Source organism: Sorex araneus, chromosome 2 (assembly GCF_027595985.1).
Source record: "Sorex araneus isolate mSorAra2 chromosome 2, mSorAra2.pri, whole genome shotgun sequence".
NCBI lineage: Eukaryota > Metazoa > Chordata > Mammalia > Eulipotyphla > Soricidae > Sorex > Sorex araneus.
Window position 1 is genome coordinate 76326834 of NC_073303.1, and position 22715 is coordinate 76349548.

Here is a 22715-nt window from a genome sequence, read left to right on the forward strand (position 1 = left end):
GGGTTAAAAGTAACGGAAGGCTCGGTGGGGGATGGGGAAGGCATATTAGGAAACCAACTGGGTTCCAATCTAGCGTCTAGAACCACCTGACTGGATAGTTACTCATTGGACTTATATTGGCTGACGGTTTGCGCGACTTCTGCGCTGTCCTTGGCATGGACAGAGCCCGTCACCTGGGGCACCCGGGTTCCCTAACCCCGCACTAAGTCCATTTCTTCATCGGCAGAACCGCAGGGTCGGATAACGACAAGGCCGCTAAGATCCTTTCCAGCCGTCCAACGGGACACGGGCGCGAGGGGGGTGTGCCCGGGGCTGACGGATGAGCCCCCTACTCTCGGCGGTGGGCGGGGAGAAGGACCCGATAGGCCCTTTTGCTCCCAGGCAGGCGAGATACTATTATTCCTCGAGCTAAGCCGCAAAACCAAACTGTGCGAGGATGCGGCAATCAGATTTAATTTCCGCCACGACAGGCTGGGTTTGCAAAACACTCCCGCCAGCCGCGGCGAACTCTGGCTGTGGACGCGTATCCTTGCCTATCTATGACCACCCTCGGTGTCGCAAAAGGCCTCTGCAGCCGCCGTCTAGCTGGCATCAAGCCCCCTTGACAGCCCACCCTCAACGGGCGATCCCCAGAAGGCGCTCATAGGAGAAACCGAGCCCAGTCTGGAAGAAGTCTGGGTCACCGGGGTCGCATCGGGCCGCGGCCTGGGGAGCACCCTGCGCTCAGCCCCGGCGCTCCTCGAGCCTCAGTTTGCATCGAAGCCTTTGAAAGCGCGTGCCACCGCTTCCCGGCGTCTTGATGCGAGCTGGTGCCGAGAGTGGCGCGTTTGGGAGCAGAGCGTTGGGGGGGGTGGTGAGGGGGGGCGCGGGCGGAGAGTTGGGAGAAGGCGCCTCAGTGCTGTCTGGGGCTCAGCGCGAGTTCACAGCGCGGGCTAGCACCAGCTTTTGCGGAGCCCTCCTGGGCCTCGCGCCGCGTTCCTGTACCCCCTGCCTCAGTGAATCGCCCAGACGCTGCAGGTGGAGAGCGGGGCCGCGGGGCCTTCTCTCCAACCTGGGGCTCCGGGGGCCGCTGGAAGGACAGAAGCCCGCTCGCGGTCCTCCCGCGGCTTCCTAAACCCCCCGCTGCAGCACCTTCTGCCTGCCTTCCCCGGTGGGCCTAAAGACTGGGGGCGCAGGAGAGGGAAGGGTGGAGGGGAGGCCTTCACGCGTGTCCTCCCCCGGCGCCCTCCTCCTCCCAGCCTTTGGAACCCACGCGCTAGACGGCGCTACCCAGTCGCTGGGTCCCAGCGGTGGCGACGGCGCTGCGGGGGGAGGGAGCAAGGGCAGGGAGGGGCGGGAGAGGACCGAGGCTTACTCCACCGTGGGTTGGGGCAAACTGATCCTCGCTGGGCTAAGCAGAAGCAGCTGCTAGTAATAGTCGCCGCCGGGGAGGGAGCAGGTTGCCCCACCCGGACGCTAAGCTCAGCCGGCGCGCGGGCGGCTGGAGCTACCGCCCGGGTGCGACCCGCAGCGGAGGTGCCCCCTCCAGAGGCCTCGTCGGCTACTCCCCTAAACTTCCGTGGGACTGAACAATCCCCGAGGGCTTTTCTGATACCCCACCGCCGCCACCCACACACCCAGACGCAGTGAAATATATCCCACGGCCGATTTATTCGGTCCGAAAGTTCTCTCTTCTCTAAAAACGGCGTTGGGTGGCGTTTTGCAAAGCTCCTTAAACAAGTAGGACAGTGGGCGGCATTTGAAGCCCCTTGGCCGTGTCCCCGAACTCCCCAGCATCTTTGCCGAGAGCCGAACACGCTCCCCCGCCCCCCACCCAGTACACTGAGTTAAGCAGCAAGTCACAGCGCTAACGCGGACAAATGGCTCCCAGGTCATCCCAGGTACAAAGAAGTGGAATAAGAACGACGCAGGCTGCAGTCTCAGAAGCTTAAACAAATTAGCAAGTGTTTCTAAGTGGGAAAAAAAATACCAGAATAATTAATAAGCACGTGGAAACCCACAAGCCATAACATAACAGGTTTTTTAATCTCCAGTTTTGTAACAGTCCTGTATCCATCAAAATATAAAACCCTGAGACTTTATGTAGTTTACATAAACCACAGGAACTTGGCATTTACTCTTGTGTTTTATTTCGATACATTCACGAATTGGCAATTGGCCTTCAACATCTATGACATACAAACTTAACCCTGAAAATATAGAATTCAGCTCAACATTTTGCGTTTTATTTTGTTGGTTTTTTGTTTTGTTTTGTTGCTAATTGGGAGAAATTTCTCTAAGGGCTGGTACAGAAACATCCTCTTCCCCACCCCCAGAAAAAGTAACGCTTTCAAGGCCTCCATTCCACTGTTTCAGTGATATCTAGTAATAAAATCTTTGCGGTCCCAGAATATAATCAATCTAGAATTTCTTTCTTTGGATGTTTACATCATACAGAGTTTTCGTTACAATCTTGTTAACATGTTTTGTTTAATTCAAGACATGTTAGAAAAATCAAAACTGAACGTTCCTATGGAGGTTATAATTTTTCTTAAATCTCGATAGAGATATCAAGAGGGACCACGGTATCTCTCCTTCCCTGACGAAAAATGTGTTTGATTTTTACAGGTTTGTGTTCGAGCTTCATTTACACCACCATGTATCTTTTAACAAGGTGAAGTTATATTTGTGAAGCAAAGTGTCTAAATAAACAACATTTTCATGTTCCTGCCTACCTGTTCAGCTCCTCCAAATATATCATTAAAAGATTTGTTTTCATCTTTACTTCCCTAATTCTTGAAGGCTTCAGATCTCTTTAAATAAGTGAAATTCGTACGTCCTGTTTGAAGGAGCTGTGCATTTCTGTATCTCGGATTTGGACAAAGGAATGGTTCATAATTTGCGGGGTTTGGGGGTGGGGGGAAGTCTACTCCTATTTAGAACCGGCCTCCGAACCAACAGCTTCTGAGGTTTCTCCGCAAAAATGCCCACCGCCAAGCTGCTGCTCATTTATTTGTGTAGGTGGGTTTGTCATTGCCGAGGCCATTATCTGCCCCTCTTCCACTTTTATTGGATAAGCGCAGCTGTGAAGAACCGAAAACCATCTATATTGGACAAGAAGGAGGGAGCCTCTCGGATTCTAAAGCTGTTGCATAATTTCTAGTTTCATTTCTCTCTTCTCCACCTCCCCCACTCTTCTCTCCAATTTGCAGAACCACGTGTGCGGTTCTGCATCCCACAGACTCTTCTCGAGTTTCTTAAATAGTTTTTTTTTCTCCTCTCTCAAGTAGTCAAGAAAAAAAATAATGCCGAATGGGGGAAAACGGCCTGAAACCCAGTTGCAGAGCCACCAGGCACAGCGACCAGACGCGCCTGCAGGCAGTACCAGCCACCTCGACCCTGGGCAAATTTTCTGAGCTTGCGGGAATCGCAATATTTCAGCGTCTTAGGTTGGGGGGGGGGGGCGGGGCGGGACACGGGTCTTTAGGTTTCCTGGACGGAGGGCAAAACCGACGGAGTAAAGCCTCCATCCAGAGGTGCATTTCGCTTAATAACTGTCTGAACCCGGTTCTTGCGGGGGTTTGGGCCTTGCGATTTCTCCTCCCGCGCCTCCAAAGACCTGCATCCGACCCTCCCACTCTCTCAGTTTCTCTCTAGATGTCTCTCTGCTCGAACTTGCTAGCTCAGTGTCCACATCAAATGATTTATCCACGTTTGACCCTTGTAGCCACAGTTGCGGGACTTCTTGGGCTAGGAACAACACCTCAGAGAGGTAAACGGTTTGATAAGCAATACTAGCTCGTGGTCAAGTATCCATCCATCCAGACCGCCCGTGCCGGGCCTCCCTGGAAATTCACTGGCAATAGCACCGCGCACAGGTAAACGTGCAAAGGCTTTAGGGTCCAGGATGCCAATTGTATCTGATTGTATCCAAGATTTCCTCCGTTGCTGAAAGGTAACCAAACCTATTAGGTCCGTGATTTGAGACTTCTGAGACATTTTACGCAATTTCAAAGATTTCAATTGTGAGTGGTCACACTGCAGTATCCAAGGAACTAAATGCATCTTGTTCTTACACACGCAGGCATGCACACATGCAGAGAAAATAATTTTTTTTTCACTCCAATATTTTGCCCCAGCTGTTTTTCTCAGCTGTGGAATGATCTGAGCTTTTCTTTATCACATACAAGTACATGGTGGGGGGTTGCTGGGGGGGGGGTGTCCATATCACGTTTGATGTAGACAGATTATTGGACATCTACTTCAGAATCCAAAGTGAATTTTTAAAACATGAAATTCTGAAACAAAGAAATCTGAGCAAAACGTCCATTAGTTGTCAGCATGCTGCATGTTCTGGAAAGTGAAGGATAAAATCCATCTGTCCCTTTCAGAATCGACATTAGGATAATTAGGGACATTGGTTATGATTCAATTAACATATAGACATAATTTTGTGTGAAGGCCCCGCTTGAATGATGCATAAAACATTTAAATTTTGTTCTTCATAGGAAATCATATGCTGTCAGACATTTGTTTGGAAAAAAAAATAGAATGCCCTACCCAACAGAACAAGTCCCCATGAATCTGGTGTTAGAAAGAAACCACGTGGAGGCAAAAAATAAAATTAAACAAAGGGGGGGGAAAGGACAAAAACAAAAACAGAAACAAAAGAAGCCAGTCCCAGTTAGCAATTAAATTCTCTGAATATTTGTCTAATAATCAAGGACACATTAGGTTTTCATTACCAAAGAATAGCTCCTCAGTGCCTCTTATTACATGTTAAGAAGTAAAGACAATTCTTACTTTGGAAACACAATTTTCCTCACTCTAAATATTTTATGCTTATCAAATAAACAATGAATTGTTTGCATTCTCCTTTCCACTACTCCTTTGGCACTAATTTTGGCACTTAGATGGGGCTTGGTTTGGCTTGTGGTGCAAGGCAGTTGTAAAATTAAGTTTTGGGCTGCCTATGGTACTATGCTTCAAGCTTATTAGCCAATAGACAGTTTATTGTTTCATCTAAATGGGCCTTAGTCCACAATCTCTGCTTTTCCTGAAATAAACCTTTATGTCATTTCTTTTCGGTGAATCCAAATGTTCTTCTCCTAGGTTTTCTGAAATAAGGGTACTCCTGTTTAATTTTTGCATGATGATAGACTCAGAAAATAAAACAAAAATTTAAAAGTAGCTTAGTAATAATTTACAACTATAAACCAAAAGTCAACAAAAGTACTATCAACTACCTGCCAAAAACATGGTTAGGAAATAGCAAATGAGATTTAACTTAGATAAGTGCAAGTAGTGTGTCTGGGGAAATATAATCTAAAAGTCATAAACTTGAAGTTCAGCTCCATATGCACCATGAGTCAAAGTCCCAAACATTTCCGTCTGCTGGTCATTAGAGTTTACTTATGGAGCATGCAGTTCTGTTCTAAACTATACAAGAAGAGCAGTTATGTTGGACACTTTTTAAAAATGTACCTGCAATTTTATTCTTGAAGGAAAAGGTATTATTTTAAAACTAAACTCTTGTTGTGAAAAGAAGACACCTGAATCTTGTTTGTCATGTGATATTAGAGAATCTAAAAAGAACAATCAAGCCTTTACCTATGGCAGTGGTGGGGAGGAGCAACTGGTGATTACCACAGTGAGGAGTCAAGTTCCCTCTAGGCACTTGTTGGCTATCTTCTCTTTATTAAGGTACTGGCAGCTCACAGATGGATATGTTACTAAGTAGAATGATATAGAAAGCTCAGGAGAGTACTTATCACAGTAGTTGATGAGAACATATGTGATAAAAAATGGTAAAAGAAATATTAAACAAATTAAATAAGAAGAAAGTTATTTTCTCAATAATTTCAGCAGATTCACCTAAAAGAAAAACATCAACAAAGGTTAGTTTTACTCACATGTACAATAAGGTCTACTTAGTAAATCTTTGTGAGGTGGAGGACATAAGTAAAACATTATTTTAAAGTTGACTTTAAATGTTTGCTTTAGTAGTAATGTGGCCAAGAATTCAAGTTTGCGTCCATCACTGGGTCTTCTAAGCTTTAAATGCACCAAGATGAAAGTAAACTGGTTCCTCTCTCCTGAGTCCTCACATTACATACTTCCAAAATCCCTTGTATGATTAAAGACTTTGATGAGGTTGTTTTCCTCTTGATAGGAGGAAATGTATTTCCTAACATTAGTCAACAATAAATGACTTAGAAAATCAGTTCTATAGTAATTAAAAATTGGATGTAAAAGTATTTAAAACTTAAAACCTTGTGACTCATGTAATAGGTTCCTGTTAGTGAATATTTCCCTGGTTTAGCACAGACATTTTTTTTTTCAGGTAGTAAATGACATCAAATTGCCTTTCATATTACAATACGCTCGCATAGACTAAAAAGAAATGCTTTTTGTAATATAAAAGGTCCTAGAACATACCATTTCTTGATATTAATCAATGTTTCAATCAACTGATCAATTAAAAGTCTCCTGTCAGATGCACCCTACACTCTACACTGCACTGAAGAAGTTAATATGATTCCTGACATTAAGTGATTTAGCTAAGTGAAAGGGAGAAAAAGGTCAACACTGGAAAAAATGACCAATACTTTGAACGTTTAAATGGTTTCTGTAGAAACTTCCTAGCTCACACCTGGGGCATTGACTCATCTTAGCTGTTTCCATATGGTTAGTTCTTCTTTCACTGGACTCAGAAATAAATCTTGACCTAAGCTAGTTGGCTGGATCTTCTTCCTTCTTCTGAGGGGAAATCCTATTAGGTACATTTGACAAGTTTTTCTAGATGAAATTATATTGCCAAACTAAATAATAAGGGATTATAAGAAATGTCGGTGTATGGAAGGGGAGAGGGGAAGAAAACATAGAATAAGAGAGGGAGAAGGAGGGGGTGCTAGGAGAGAGAGAAATGAGGACAGAGGATAGAGAGGGTGGGGGAGGGATGACTGGGGGCAAGCATACCTTTTAGAATCAGAAGAGTGGGTCAAAACATATCTGACCTGTCAATGTAGGTAAATACAAATGTTCAAAGAACTTCAGAATTCCTATTGTTTTGTTGCCCTCTGCCTTCTCTATTTAAGAGTTTGAGCAGGATCTGGGCTTAAATGCACTTCTCTGTCACATGTGTTATGTGTTTAGGCCATGAGTCAGAATATAAATCTATATGTAAGCAACTTTTGTGTCTTCATGTGCAAAAAAAAAAATCTTTGTCATTTTTTCATTGCACATTAGGTAGGGTAGGAGAGCAGTTAGGATTAGCATTTTAGGACATGTAAACAGCTGAATGTTCTAAGTCCAATCTAAACTAACAAATCATAATTGAGTCCTTATGGAGTTTACTAGTTACTCACAGGAAAATTTTATAGATAAGGATCTTTTGCTCTCTCTTTATATATCAACAGATGAATATATAACTCATATATTCTCAAGTGGATAATCATGAGAATATGTTTATTTGGGTTTTGCCTTCTTCTTACAAAGGAGAGTTAACTTTATTAAAAATTTTATTTATACTTGCATTCATGTCAAATGGCCAAAATTAAGTGCATTTTATGTCAAAAATAAACCTACCTTGGGTGGTGTAATGCATTTGAAGATTGTGACTCTGTGCCCAGGAAGGATTGTAAATCCACACTGTGTGCCTGTGACTGATTTGGGATTTGGATTTCTGATTTGGCTGAGAGATGTGTAAAAACCTCAAGTAGTCAACAGCTCCCTATTGGCTGTGCATCTGAGGGTTCAAGAGCATTGTTTATTCCAACAAGTGTCTGGAATACATTATACTTGATAAATTGGCTCCTGCTACTCCTGTTTTGGAGAATATGAAAAATTTGTATACTTGCTAAAATAAATGTACTTTGTCCAAACAACAACTTTCCTTAATAGAAAATTCTAAATAGGACTATCTTCTGAATCTACAGCTGCTGATATTTTAAACACATGGCATTTCTGAAAGTATAATAATGAGATAATCCTCCACACTGTCAAACTCAGAAACTAGTTCAGAATATATATTATATATACACACATATATATATTATCCAAGGCCAATATGAATCCAGGTTTGAGAAGTGTGAAATGATAAGATATTTGGATTGACAGTTATTCTGTAAATATTTTTAAAGAAACGCCAAAATAGGATCAAGGATCAAAAGATTCCTTGTATTAATTAACACAAGAAAGTTTCAATTTTATGTTACTTGGGAATGACAAAGGTTGAGTTTCTAATTGAGTTTCAAATAAATACTAACCAGTTGTCTTTGACAAAAGAAACTTTCATTGCTTTTGGTGAATTCATAGTGAACAGTTTGTTTGGCAGTTTGAGGTTATTGTTGTTACTTCCTTAAATCTTTGAGTAGCATATGCTATAAAGGACTGGATCTGATGGTTTTTAAATTTTTTTTAATTATGGAAATGCTTTATGAATGGATAGGAAGGGTAAAGTGAATTTAAAAAGGCAAAGCCATCTCCATCAACAACATAATTTGGTCAATATTTCTCTTTGGAAAGGGTACTAGTGTCTGACTAGGTTAGCATAATTTATCATTTATAGACAAGAAATCCAATATACATGGTCTGTTTGGGAAAGTTGCTCAGTCTGCCTATATATAAACAGTCAACAGCATAGGATCCCAAACCAGTCTTTGTGTAGATTTCTAATTATTTCCTGTGAGTTGGTCTTATCTCCAAATCTATAATCTGTGGTCTTTGAGGGTGAGGATTAGGTCTCATTGTTCTGATTCTACCTTCATGATACCGGAGTACTAGTATGCAGATACTTGACGACAGATAGAAATCACCATAATGTGTGTGAATCTAGACATTTCTGAAAGAGCACACACAATGATACCAGTATTCATGCCATACTTCCCTAGGCCCTTTTGCTTATGTTATGTCATTTGATGTGAATAATTGAGTTGGAGGTGGGGAAGGGATTTCAGTTGAAAAGGAGAAGTGCAAACATTTTAATGCTCCCTGAGAAGCGATGAGTTTTAGCAAGAGCAAATCATCAAGGTATTTGCATATCTTTCACTGTTTGTGATTGGATTCCCTAATCAAGTAAGAGGAAGTTCCCAAAGAGGGGCAGTATCTCAGATTACTGGCCCATAATGGATGTGTCTGTCCAATGCTGAAATACTTCACAGGTTAAATCAAGATTCCCTCTAGGGCCTATTATGTCACAGATGTAGAGGAATTTGGGGGAGGTGGGTGACAAAATCTTCTCCCTCTCCTTCCAAAAGACTTCCTCCATATACAGTAAAGCAAAACATTTTTTAAAGAAAAATACTGAATTAGGACGGGATATTTAGTGCAAGGTCTCCCCACACCATTGTGGGGTATCTCACGCGTGGCTCTGCCTTAGTTTCCCCCACACGTGCCATGAAGACGTTTTGCAAGAGTCTGCATCCTATTCTGAATGTTCCAGTAAGTTTCAGTCCTTCTGCTTATTACTTTACGTCCTCTCCATCCCACCAAGAAAAAAAACAAAAACAAAAGCAAAAACCATCCTCCTGACACTCCACTCGCCTTTCCCTTAACATCTCCCTCCTGCACCCCAACTCTCCCACGTTAACACAGCTCCTCCCCCTTCAGATTTAAAACTACCAGTCCCTAGGCTGGTGAGACACCCCGCGGGGCTTGGGCTGCCGGCCCGGGCTCCGGCTGGTGCGGAGGGGAGTCGGGGCCCGGTCAGGGGGCGGGAGGGGTGCGGGGAAGTGACTCCCCTCGCCGGCGCCGGCCGGGGTGTCGCTGCGCGCTGGGAGCCGCGTGAAGGGCGCCCCTCAACCCCGAGGCACAGGCGCATTTCAAAGGGAAAGCGACCAGCCCCCCCACTGGCTCGAATTTCGAGAAGCCAGCGCAGTCGGTGCCCTAAATCCCGAGACAGAACCCCTGTAAAAAGCGCTGCCCGGGCCGTTCCACTCCCCCTTTTTGGTTTGCGTTTGGAAGAACCGGTCCCTCCACCCCGCGTCGCCGAAGTTGGGACCCGAGTAAGTGCAACGTCCCCACCCCCCATCCCCCGAGCGCCCCGGCGTCTCGTGCCACCTTCGCCCGCGGCACCCGCCGGGGCCTGCTGGAGGGGGCGCGGGCACTCGGGCACTCGGTGCCGAACCCCAATCCGACCTTGGGGCTGGGACGCAGAGGCTGGGAGCACCGCGGGCCGCCGCCCCTCGCCTCCCCAGCCCGGGCCCGAGGTGCAGGAGCCCGCGCCTGGCACACCCCAGCCGGCCCCGCGGCGTGGCACCGCCACCCGTACACCAAGCCACCGGGTAGGGCGCGGCCCCACGCCCTATAACTGGGGACGCCCGTCGGGGCGCGCTTCGGCTAGTGGCCGGTGTGGCCCACCTCCTGCATGGCCCCCCCAGCCTCACCCCCGCGACTCCCCACCCCTGGCTGGCAGCATTAGGGCGCAGCACGTGGAGAGATACATCCCAGGCCGGTTTGTTTTCCTTCGGGGAGGTGGTGACTGATTGGGACGTTGGGGGAGCGAAGGGTGGTCATCTTGGCCCTTTTTGATCTTGTGATTGCTGTCTTGGACGTGTGCTTGCGCTGGAAGCTTCAGTAATGGGAAACATTTGGGGAGCAGTTGGGGCAAGCAGATATTTATATTTAGCTCCCTCCCTCCAGCCCCCGGATTTCCTTCCTTTGGCCAAAAGTACGTTGCTTGGGCCAAATCAAAGAAACCAGTTCTAAGAAATAGCAGATGGGTTGGGGGGCGGGGGGTGTAGTATAAGCAAAGGAGAAACGTTATTATTTTTTATAAGTAAGAAAGCAAGGAACCAATGAGGGACATCTGCTTTACCTCTATTGGGAGGTGGGAGTACTGCTGGCCAAGGGAACAATGTTCACTCGCTATGTATTTTTAGGCTTACCTTATGGAGATCTATGCAACATTTCTATTCTGCAAAGCAGACTAATTAATTCTGGTTAGGGGATTCCTTTCCTACAACTGAGAGCTTCTTGAAAAACAATTTCCAGTTGCAGGATACAGAGCTATCAAAAGATAGGGATTGAGTAAATATACCCCAAGGTCTGAGAGGTCAGGGTCAGCCCAGTGCAGGATCCCAGTCATGAAGGAGAAGGAAAAGAAGGTCCATGCAGGCCAAGAAAAGGTGGGTTTGTATCCTCTCTGGAGACCCTACTACTTCCTGTGCATGTGCTTCTAGGGCTCAGTTGTTCTTTGGGTCAACATGAGGAAAGGCACCATGTGCCAAACATCCTATTACATGGATGAGAGTGTTTCAGTCCTGCATGAGTGACCTGTGTTTTACTGGAAAAAATCATAGATGTGCAGAGCTACCTGGGACAGAGGACAGGATAGGCCCCAAGGCTATGAAGGAATCTGGGTGGGTGGTGTTTGAAGAAGGCAGAGCTCTTGGCACCCCGACTTTTGAAAATAGTTTGGTCTGACTAGGGTCTCTCAGACGTCCAGGAGACCATTGAGTTGCAGGATATTGTTCCTGAGTGGAAGCTGAGGTCACATGAGAAAGCCTTGATATCAGTGCAAATCAGATTATATCGGACTTGCTCCCTGCTCTGGAGAGAGCAAATTTTAACAAGCCCTACAACCCCAAGAACCTGTGGAGGTCTTGTACAGAGAGTAGATGAAAGTATAAATCAAGGTACAAAATAAGGTGGGGAAGGTCCACTTGCCTCACAGCTGGTGATGAGGGTTTGATCCCTGGCACTCCATATGGTTCCCTGAGCCCCCCTAGGAATGATCCCTGAGATCTGAGCCATGAGTCAGCCCTGATCATGCTTTGTGTGCCACCTGTTGCCCACCCCCCCACCCAGGAAAAAGTTACAAAATAGCAAAACAGGAACTATTTTAAAAAAACAGTGAGATTATTTAGCTTATAAAAGGTCAAAATATGGGCAAAGGGCAATTATAGGGAGCATGTTACAATACCAATATTATTTTACTAATTATAATTTCAGTAACTTAAAATGCAACCTCCAAAAATGTTCAAATGTGCTACCTACTTGGTTGTCATGATAATTTTTGGATGTAAAAACTAGAGACATTTGAACATATTGCATTATAGCTTTATGAGTTTTTATCCTTTGCTAAGAGCTGTCATCTATTGAAGACACGTTTATTGAGCATGTATTAGGTGTAGGGCACATTTATAAAAGTTCTCTGTTTTATTCAATGGTATTTCTGTCATTAGAAAACAGATGAAGAAACAGACTGTGAGAGCTTAATTAATATTTCCAAGATTACAGAATTGATTTTTCCTTCTTATCATTTTTATCAGCAACTTAAAAGGAAGCTAAAGTAATGATTTTTAGGTTGGCCTCCTACGCAGAGCTGGAATGGAGAGCTCAGACATTGGTTTACAAAATCATGTAGCACTGGAGCACTGTTGTCCCATTGTTCATCTATTTGCTCTAGCAGGCACCAGTAACGTCTCCATTGTGAGACTTGTTGTTACTGTTTTTGGCATATCAAATATGCCACGGGGAGCTTGCCAGGCTCTGCTGGCAAGAGTATCCCTTGCAGTGGTAGCTTACTGGGCTCTCCCAGAGGGATGGAGGTATCAACCCAGGTCAGCCGCTTGCAAGGAAAACGCCCTACCCGCTTGTGCTATCGCTCCAGTCCAAAAATCATGAGTTAAAGAAAATCTGAGTGACTTTGACCAACAGGCAGAAACTAATAAAACAAGGAATCTCAGAGATGTGAATCTATTTTTCAAATGCAAAACAGTAATGACTGAAAGACAGCTCATCTCCAGGCACACCTGAGTATCTCTTAGCTTAGTTGAGTGTCATTGGAATTTGAACCCAGAGGCCCCTCCCTGACCAGCAGACGTGGCCGGTGGAGGAGTGTCAGAAAGCTAAGTCATGCTTTCAGGAAAAATAAAGTCATCAGGTCCTGAGCCCAGAGAAGAGAGTTCCTAGGGGATAACATTGTAATCTTAAATGTTTCAAGGGCTATTTCATAAGGAAGGAAGGGTACTGAAATACGTTCATGAACAAGAAAAATTGGCTCGAGAGAAGAGGACTTTGATGACCTACTTCAGCTCAGTGTAAGAGAAAACCTCTTAAAGATAAATCTGCCAACCATGGAGCAAGTGGCTTGCCAAGTTGGTGAATTTCTGTCCCCAGAAGTATTTGTGCACAAGCAGGTTGGCAGTAGGTCAAGAATGTTTTAGGTGAGTCTTGCCTTAGAAGGAAATGTGGAGTCCACGACTTCCTTCTATGACTCCATCACAACTTGTATCCCATATCACATATATTCTCCACACGTGAGAGCACCCAGGAGGTATTTTCTGTGAATTAAAGAGAAACTGGTTTTAAGAATATTTCTAAATTTGTTCTAATATATATTGTCTTTCAATTTTAAGGAAAGTGAAATTCAAAGAAACCCTGAGTCAGTGCCTCTTTTCTGACAGCTTAATGCTTTCCCCATTATTGTCTTTATTTTTGGTGTTTTGGCCTCTGAAACAGCAGTCCTGCAGTCTTATTCAATCAAGCAATTCCTACTCTGGTCAAGAAGCAACTAAAAGTAACAGTCAGCAGCCAGGAAATAAAATTGCTTTGCTAAACTTCAGTTGCCTTTGACAAAGGTAGAGGAGTGGCCTTGGAGCAGGGCAGGGCACCTTTGTTCTCTAGTCCCTCCTCTCATCTATTTTAATAACTATTAATGGACATGGATTCTCTGGTGGTAAATGTATAATCTGATGAAGTGGACATGGAGTTGTACATCTGTGGTCAACATGTCACACCCATAGTCAACAGTTTTTTTTTTAATTATTTTTAGCAGAAAAAATAGTGTGAGAATAGAAGTATGTTGTCCTCTTATTTTTAGAAATGAATTTCCATTTTCATATATTCAGTAACTCACAATTCTTTTTCTTATATATTCAATAAGAAAACTTATTGTGGGATAAGTACAAACTGGGCATGTTATGAGTTTGACCCAGGATTATATTGAAAACCAAATCACTGGAGTCAGAGAGACAGTACAGTGGTTAAGATGCTTGCCTTGCATGCAGGTGATCCCAGTTGAATACCTGACACAGATATGGTCCCCTGAGCACTGCTAGGGGTCATTCCTGACTTGGGAACCAATAAGTTTCCTGAGTACCACTGGTTGTGCCTTCCAAACAAACAAGAAACGCAATAAAATTTCCACTGAACATTCTCTCTTATTGAATTTCTTAAAAATGTAAAAGCCAGGAGTAGCCTAAGAGCACTACTAGGGGTAACACCCCAAATAAAACAAAAACAAAAACAAATCCCCACTCTGGACATAATCAATTATGGCATGCCAGCTGATCTTTAATGTGGAAAAAACATAATACATTTTGTATCTTCTGTATTTGAACCCAGAATATGTTGTAAGAATCATTCTTTTTTTTTCTCTTTTTGGGTCACACCTGGCGGTGCACAAGGGTTACTCCTGGCTCTGTACTCAGGAATCACCCCTGGCGGTGCTCAGGGGACCATATGGGATGCTGGGAATCAACTCAGTTCGGCCGCGTGCAAGGCAAATGCCCTACCCACTATGCTATTGCTCCAGCCCCGTAAGAATCATTCTTAACTTTTACACTTTAAAATGGTTGTTAGTTATTTAGCCCATATAACCTTCTTCAATAGAAATAAATGTAACCTGAATTAGATAAGAGGGTTGGCACATGACAAAGATTTGAGTATAGATACCAAGGAAAATGTCATCTTAAGATTCTAATAACATAGCAGAGGTTAGATTCAGAGATAGTGATAATACAGGGGTTAAGAAAGGCAAATGCTCTACCTTCTATGCTATTGCTCTTTTTCATAGTCAGCCATAGTTTGATCCTTGACACAACCTGGTCTCCCAAGCATGGCCCAGTATGGCTAGAATCACTCTTCCTTCAAAAGCATATGTCTCAGGTAACATGTTAATGACAAAGTTTAATATACTTAGCACATTTGACTCTGACCTGAGTCCTTGGTGCAAGCTCTCTTTGATAAAAGTATAATGGTCATCACACTTTTATCTTTGCTCCACTAGGGATTATTTCACAAACAGAACGTGGTTTCATGAACTCAAGATGAAAGTCAAAACTTATTCCAGTAGATAATGCCTATTTTGTCTTTCCCTCATTACTCTGTCTACATTCAGACAGGTGGATCACCAAGTTACCTAATTTTCTTGAGTCAGAGCCATTGTCATAGTGAAATTTGCATTCTCATGCATTGAAAAAGTAAATCACTACAGAATATTATTGGTAGCCCATCCAGAAGGAATTTCAGGGGGGGGGAAGGTGTGTGTTATTTCAATCCTTAAAAGCTACAGGCTTGGGCCAGAGATAGTACAGTTGGTAAGGCATTTGCTTTGTACGCAACCATCCCAGGTTTGAGCCCCAGCATCCAATATGGTCCACTGAGCCCTTCCAGCAGTGATCCCTGCTCACAGAGCCAGCAGTATGCCTTGAGCACCACTGGGTGTGCTCAAAAAAAATGTCTCAAAACAAATCAAAAAGAATAAGAACTACAGACCTATCATTTTTTTGAGGTGACTGGGAACTCTTTGCAAATTCATTTAGCTTTAAAATTATAAATTTTGAGCCACAGTGATAGTATAGAAGGTAGGACATTTGCCTTGCATGTAGCTGACTTGGGTTTGATCCCTGGCATCCTATATGATCACCCAAGCCTGCCGAGGAGTGATTCCTGATTGCAGAGCCAGGAGTAACCTCTGATCATTGCCAGAAATGGTCCCCAAACAGTACAAACACACACAAAAAAAACGGTACAAATATATTTTATTTATAAATTTTGTTGATGTAGCAAGTGCTACTTTATGTGTAGGTCTCTAAAATATAGTTAAAATCAATTTTAATCACCAAGTAAACAAAGCATGTCATCATTTTTCTAGTTCAGGTCAATTCATTTGATTGTCCCCTTACCTTCCATTAGTCATCTGAAGTTAGAAGAAAATCTCATACAGTGCAAGCAGAAATCTGATCATATTTGTTTAGAAATTCTATAAAGAATAGGCCTATTATATACTTAAAATTTAAAACAGAAGTATACCAGTAAATCCATGGGACAGCTACTAAAGCAAATTGGAGTAGACATTTATTTCATAGGAACAATATCTCCAACTGTAGAAAGATTCACTTAATGTAGAGCTGAATTTGTTGCTTTCAATTTTATTAACGGCTTCAGTGATGGGGGTTGGGGGTCGGGAAATCTTAACAATTTTAAAGATTTGTGAGTACCTGATTTCTAAACTTGATTCACCAGAATATGGCCACTCTCTGAGTTCCTTGATCTAACCAAATTTCTTAGGAAGGCAAGGAAAGCAAACAAGAGGTGATGGTGAGACATATCATCTCATTGCTTCTGGAATCATGGAACAGTAAGCTGAGTGGGTCTCAGGGAAGGCATTTATCCAGTGCTCATTTCACTGCAGGCTTCTGTTTGTAAATTTTCTTAAAGACCCCTTGATTTGATATGTTTATTCAATCTATAGTTGTAGTCTTCTGGGGACATACTTAGAATAGCCCTTTCTTTCCTGTAAAGCAATGTTCAACTTCTAGTTTCCTTCTGCTTCTCAGGAATGTTACAAAACTTAACACTTGGTGAGAAGGCAAAGATTAAAGTGATGGTGTGTTGTAATGAAAATACTCTTTCATCCAAGGAGCCACAAGTTATTAACAGTGTCTGATGGGGTCTCTGGTTCATTAGAGATGATTTATGTGTCATGTAAAATACACTACATTTTTTAAAACCAGCAGGAAAAATTAAAATGTACACAATATAAAATTTTTAAAAAATATTTTCTTCCCAATCATATTAGTCTCCATGTCTACCTTCACTTTATTTTTCTTCAATCTAGAAAGTCTGTCCCAGGAGTCTGTCTGACTAGATCCTTTCTCTACTTCATGCTTTTGAAACTTACACACATAACTTCTCCCAAGGTTTTTGTTCTTGCAGTAGCCAGGATATTTGTGATGACCTAGAACTAAAGTAAAAACAAGTTTATGTTTATACTAGGATAAGGTACTATTTTAAATTTTTTAATAAATTGCCTGCTTTTAACCAATGAGTAGAAAAGAATGCTTTTCTGCTGTGGCTAAATATGAATTTTACTGAACCTGGAAAACTTTAGTTTCAGAAGTCTTGAGTACTTTTGTTTTTTTAAGTTGTAAGAACTGTTTATAGAATTGTGGAGAAAAATTGGCATCCCAGGAACAGCGTAAATTATAGTAGAAGGCACAGAACAGATGCTTTGTCACATGCATTATTGTTTTTGTATTTAGAACGATTCTGTATTTTAAAAATAATAGGCTTGTTTGTGTCAAGAGGCCTAAATATCACTTCCAAATATGGATCACCTAACTCCATAAGCATGGTTATAATATCACGGGGGGGGGTTCAATTTGATAATGTGTTCAGATTCTCAGGATTGCAAAATTTGTCAGAGTGTAGTGTCAAGTTGAGATTTTCTGTAGAGCCTGTGTGAATCTAACATTTAATTTTCCTTGCTTGCTTGCTGGTATGGATACACTAATTTCAGCTGCTTCCTACCCCCTCTGCTCTGAGTGGCAAGTATGAAAGAAGTTCTATAGAAGAAGGTTTCCATGAATTAGTCCTGTGTTGGGCGAGTCTAGTTAGCCTTTTGGGGGTGGGAGGAGGGGATCAGTGTAGGGGATTGGGACTAAAACTAGAAGAAGCCTATCTCCCACAGGCCTTAAAAAAGACCAATTCAAGCACGGTAAACACATCTTGTGTCTTTTTAAAAAAAATTTTATTTTTTAAATTTAAAAAAAAAATTTATTAAATTCCCGTGAGATAGTTACAAGCTTTCATGTTTGGGTTACAACCACAAAATGATCAAACACCCATCCCTCCACCAGTGCACATTCCCCACCACCAATATCCCCGGTATACCCCCCTTTTCCCACCTTCCCACTGCCTCTATGGCGGACAATATTCCCCATACTCTCTCTCTCCTTTTGGGCATTATGGCTTGCAACACAGATACTGAGAGGTCATCATGTTTGGTCCATTATCTACTTTCGGCACACATCTCCCATCCTGACTGATTCCTCCAGCCATCATTTTCTTAGTGATCCCTTCTCTATTCCATCTGCCTTCTCCCCTCCGCTCAAAAAAGCACAGTAGAAATGACATCTTGTGTCTTTCTTGTCCTGGATCTTTGTCACCGTCTTCCTTATCAGCGATCCAGTCCTTCTCAAGACTGGAAGCCTAGGCTAGAATCCGGCCTGGGACTGTGAATGCAAGTCAGGAGCTCTGCTTTGTTGAGCTGTGGGTGCTCTTACCCTGGTGGTTTTGATCTGTCCTTGGAGTCTATCTTTGGTGGTGCCCTCATGAGGCTCGCAAATAAGAAGAGCTGGATCCATATTTAAATGTGTGCCCACTGAAATCTGCGGTCAGCTGAGCAGCTTTTTCTCCTACTTTTTTAGTTCGTCTTCCTTCCTTCCTTCCTTCCTTCCTTCCTTCCTTCCTTCCTTCCTTCCTTCCTTCCTTCCTTCCTTCCTTCCTTCCTTCCTTCCTTCCTTCCTTCCTTCCTTCCTTCCTTAGTAGACAGTGAAATACACTTCAAAAAAGGCTTCCAGATTCAGCATGAACAGCTGTCTCTTTTGGAAGACTTTTCACATCAGGGGCTAAGAGAAAGACATCCTTCCATGGGCTATGGGCTACAACTTAAGGGCTGCCTCTTTTTTTCTGGAGAGTGTCATAATTAGCTTATAACTGGGTGCACAGAACACTTAATTGCTTGAGATTAATACATCAGAAAGGGATTTGCCCAATTATTTACTAAGTAAAGAAGGTGAGTGCTGGGGATGGACATATAGATTTTTACCAGTCATCAGATTAGTGCCACTGTACCTTGTCAAGACACTTCTAATATGTCACTTGGTGTTAGCCAAGTCAAATCTTATTCATTGACTCTTTCATCAGCATGCACAGCCTTCTTCTGGGTTAGCCTCTTTGGACGTTCTTCTCCTCTTGCCCCTAGGAGTCACTCTTGGGTCTAGTCAAAGTTCCTACAAAATTTAACTCAATATCCTGTAAGTATTCATGTGTGGGTCTGTACATCTTTTTCTGGTCTGTTTTTGTTGTGGTTGGTTTTCAGAGATACCCACAAGAGCTCAGGGATCATTCTGGTAGTGCTTGGAATCATAAGCATCACCAGGGATTTTTTATGCAACTGCAAGTGCCTTAGTCCCTAAATTACCTCTTTTGTCTGGTCTATACAGTTTTATGATAGCTACTTATATGTAGCTAGATATTAACTGAGCAAGTTATTTTTTGCTTGAGCCTCTATTTTGTTTTAACATTATTATTATTATTATTATTATTACTTGTTTTGGGGCCACAACCAGTAGTGCTCACAGCTTACTCAGGGTTTACTCTTAGCTCTGAGCTGGTGGTGCTTGGGGGCCATATAAAGTGCCACAGGATCAAATCTCCCCTCTTCTTCTCCCCTCCCTCTCCTTTGCCCCTCCTCCTCCCTCCCCTCCCCTTTCCCTTCTCTCTCCTTTTTTTAAAAAAAACATTGTGCCAGGTTTTAAACCCAGTCCCTCTTGCTAGCCACATTAGAGCTCCTTGATGTATACTTTTTAAGTTAATAGAATAATTCACCCATTTAACTGGTCACCTAATTTTTGCTTGAAGTTTGCATATACTAAAAAATTGTTATGTATCAATAATATTCATCCACTCAAAAGTCTTAATAAGTGTCATATGTGACTGAACAAGAGCGAAAGACAAGACCGTAGCCCTTAAGGAGCTCCAGTCTCTCCTCTATCTGGGGAGACAGATAGAGAAATGATTACAGTCCCATTAGATAAGTGCTATAATGGGGGCAGGCTTATTCATAAACCATGAAAGATCAAGTCCAGCAAGGGAATTAAGGGTTTTACCAGAGCCAAGCTCCTAAATATCAGTAGGCCCAGTCATGGCATATATTTCATGGTTTGGATTGACATGTAGAAATCTGGAAACAACTATGCTGATTTAGCAAGCAGTGGAGGATTTGTAAATAAAGTCCATGGCTCTCTGCGATTTTTTGATTTTTCAGTGGTAGTCTTTTTTAGTGGAGACATCTACCTAAAGTAAATGAATGCTGACTCTTTTGACTTTTCAATAATCTCAGTCTTTCTTTTTAACCCAGGAAACAATAACAAACATAGCACTTAGTACAGAGCAGCTTCATCTTCAGAACAAATAAAATTACAAATGAAATACCTTTCATGCTCATGTAACTTGACCATTCTTAATACCTTAAACTGTTCAGTAAGTTCAATGTGGAAATATGGAAAAGAAACACATGGGGAATAATCCTGGAATATCAAATATACAGATTTTGATTGAAGTTGGTTCTGGGGACAGGTACGGAGAGGATGGGAGTCACGGGCGAGTCAGAGAGCGCTTTGTCTGGGCCAGCTCCCTTCTGCGAGCAGTGAGACTGAACTGTGTCTCAGCACACACGAGCGTACTGTGGGTCATCATCTTAAAGCACTTTGTAAACTATAAAGCGTTTCGCCAGTGTTGGGCAGGGTTATTATCATTACTTGAAAATATTACTACCTTTGAGCCTGGGAATGCTAATGTGGCTCCTGTGAGTCACATTAGCAAAGAAAAACTGTTACTTCTGTAAGATTTCTTCCCTAATTATGCACAAAATTATCTCAGAGCAAAGCTGTCAGATATTTTTTTTTCAGGTTTCCTTCTGAAAGTTTTGTGCGATTCAAAACAGAGTACTACCTAATGTTTTCTTGGTTCAATTGACCTTATATCCATATGATTTTCATTTGCTCCAAACCTAAACTCATAAAATTATTTCTCATTAAAACTGAAAACCACAGAGCCATAATAAAAATTTTCGGAATTTTAGGAGAGAATTTGTTTATGAATTGTATGTTATCCTACCAAGAAGTATCACCTTGTACTAGTCAACAGTGGATAAGGATCTATTTTATAGCATTGACAATTGTAACAAATAAAGGACAGCTGTTTTCTTTAGCATTTTAAATTTGCATTCTAAGTGATCAAAACTTACAATGTTTACATGAAATTTGCATGATAATTATTAAATTATAAATATAAAAATAGAAACTGCCAGATACCAAAGGGTGAAACGTCCAAATTTTCAAAAATTAAACAAGCTCAAAGAGCATGAATTATTATTTATTTGTGGGGAGGGGTCCCACCTGGCTTGATTCAGGATTTATTTCTGGCTCTGCACAGAGGGCGTTGCCAGGGATTGAACCCAGATAGGATATGTGCAAGGCAATCACCTGATCTGCTATACTATCTCTCTAGCCCTAACAGCCTAAATTATTTTTTGAAAAAATTCAATGAAGTAGTGACAGAGTCAGAATTTGACTTCAGATTTCTTGACTTTTATTATAATGGTTTTCCTATCTATCACACTCAATGCTAAATTTTAAGTACTTCTACAAAAAGTGATACTGAAGTTAAACTTCTTGCCATTTATTGTCATTTTGTCTTGGATTGTGTTATGATTGCATTTTTTTCCTTTTGCATATATACATGTATATATACTTGAATATCTGCATTGGAATTCCTATGAAACATGTAGAATAATTTCCTAGTTGCCAATCCCAATCAAAAAAATCTGAGAGTCTCTCTTTGGTTTCCTTTTTGAATATAAACATGAAAATTCTGACACTTTGGAAGTGAAAAATGAGCAATGTACATATATGTTTATTAGTATAGATAGATATGTATGCACATAGACATATATTTTTTAAGATAGCTAAAGGGGGAATATGCTCCCAAGCATTCCATTTGCTGTCCTTGTCTTGATGCGGCCCAAACTTCATTCATCTTGAAGGTGTTGAGTCTCTAAAAGTTCAGAATTGATCAACCGTGAAGCTGTGACCTAATGTAAACTGGCTAAGAAATAGTATAATAATATCCTTGCCCTGAGGGTAAGACACTCAACTTTGGATTTTCCTCTTTTATCCCTGCACAGACTACAATCATATTTCTTTGTTATTATTTCCTCTGCATTGTGGTACAATTGACATTGATAGATAGCATAAAGAGACTGAATTTTAAAAGGGAAGAAAGAGAAGAAAAAACTCTTCTGCCTCAAAAAATTAAGGCCTGTGGCAAGCTCTGTAGTTGTCCTCTATTCTTTGTTTTTTTTTCCTTGGGCTGCAGCTGCTGACAGCCGACCACGGAGCTATAATTTAGCCACATTTGGCTCATGTAAATTGTGGTAAACAGTGAGCCCATAATATTTATTTTAAAGATGCATTCAGTGAAGGTAAGCATGTTTGACATGTGTATACATGCTAGTAACTGGAAAACTGCAAATGTAAAGATCAATTCTTAATTTTATGCGACACAATTAATATGACTGTTTATCACCCATTCTCCACAGGTGCAGAGGTGTTGAAACTCTTTGAAGACGTGTGTAGCTAAAAGCCCATATATAATTCAGAAGAAATCTTCAATGGAAGACCCCCGGGGGAGAGATGGACAGTGTGTAAGTAAACAACAAGTCAGTCCTAAGGAAAGAGTTATTACTTCTAAAATTGTAATTGCTATTTTTTTTGTAACCTGAGTGTCTGGAAGTTCCTCAGAAGCTCTGCACCAATTTTTAATGATTTTTAAAATGTTATGAATTAGTATTACACCATTTTATGATCCTAACTTGGTCTCTGTCCTTTAAAGAATTGTCAGTTATCAAAAATAGAATCCTAGAGGACAAACCCTTTGGTGTT

General features: G+C 42.0%; 1 protein-coding gene across 1 annotated transcript; it reads left to right on the forward strand.

The window, feature by feature from the left end:
• Window positions 1-8047: 8047 nt before the first annotated feature.
• LOC129401683 (translation initiation factor IF-2-like) lies at window positions 8048-10463 on the forward strand. The gene is made up of 2 exons (XM_055124436.1): window positions 8048-8057; window positions 9589-10463. Exons 1-2 carry the CDS (start codon window positions 8048-8050, stop codon window positions 10461-10463), a joined length of 885 nt encoding a protein of 294 aa, XP_054980411.1.
• Window positions 10464-22715: the final 12252 nt, after the last annotated feature.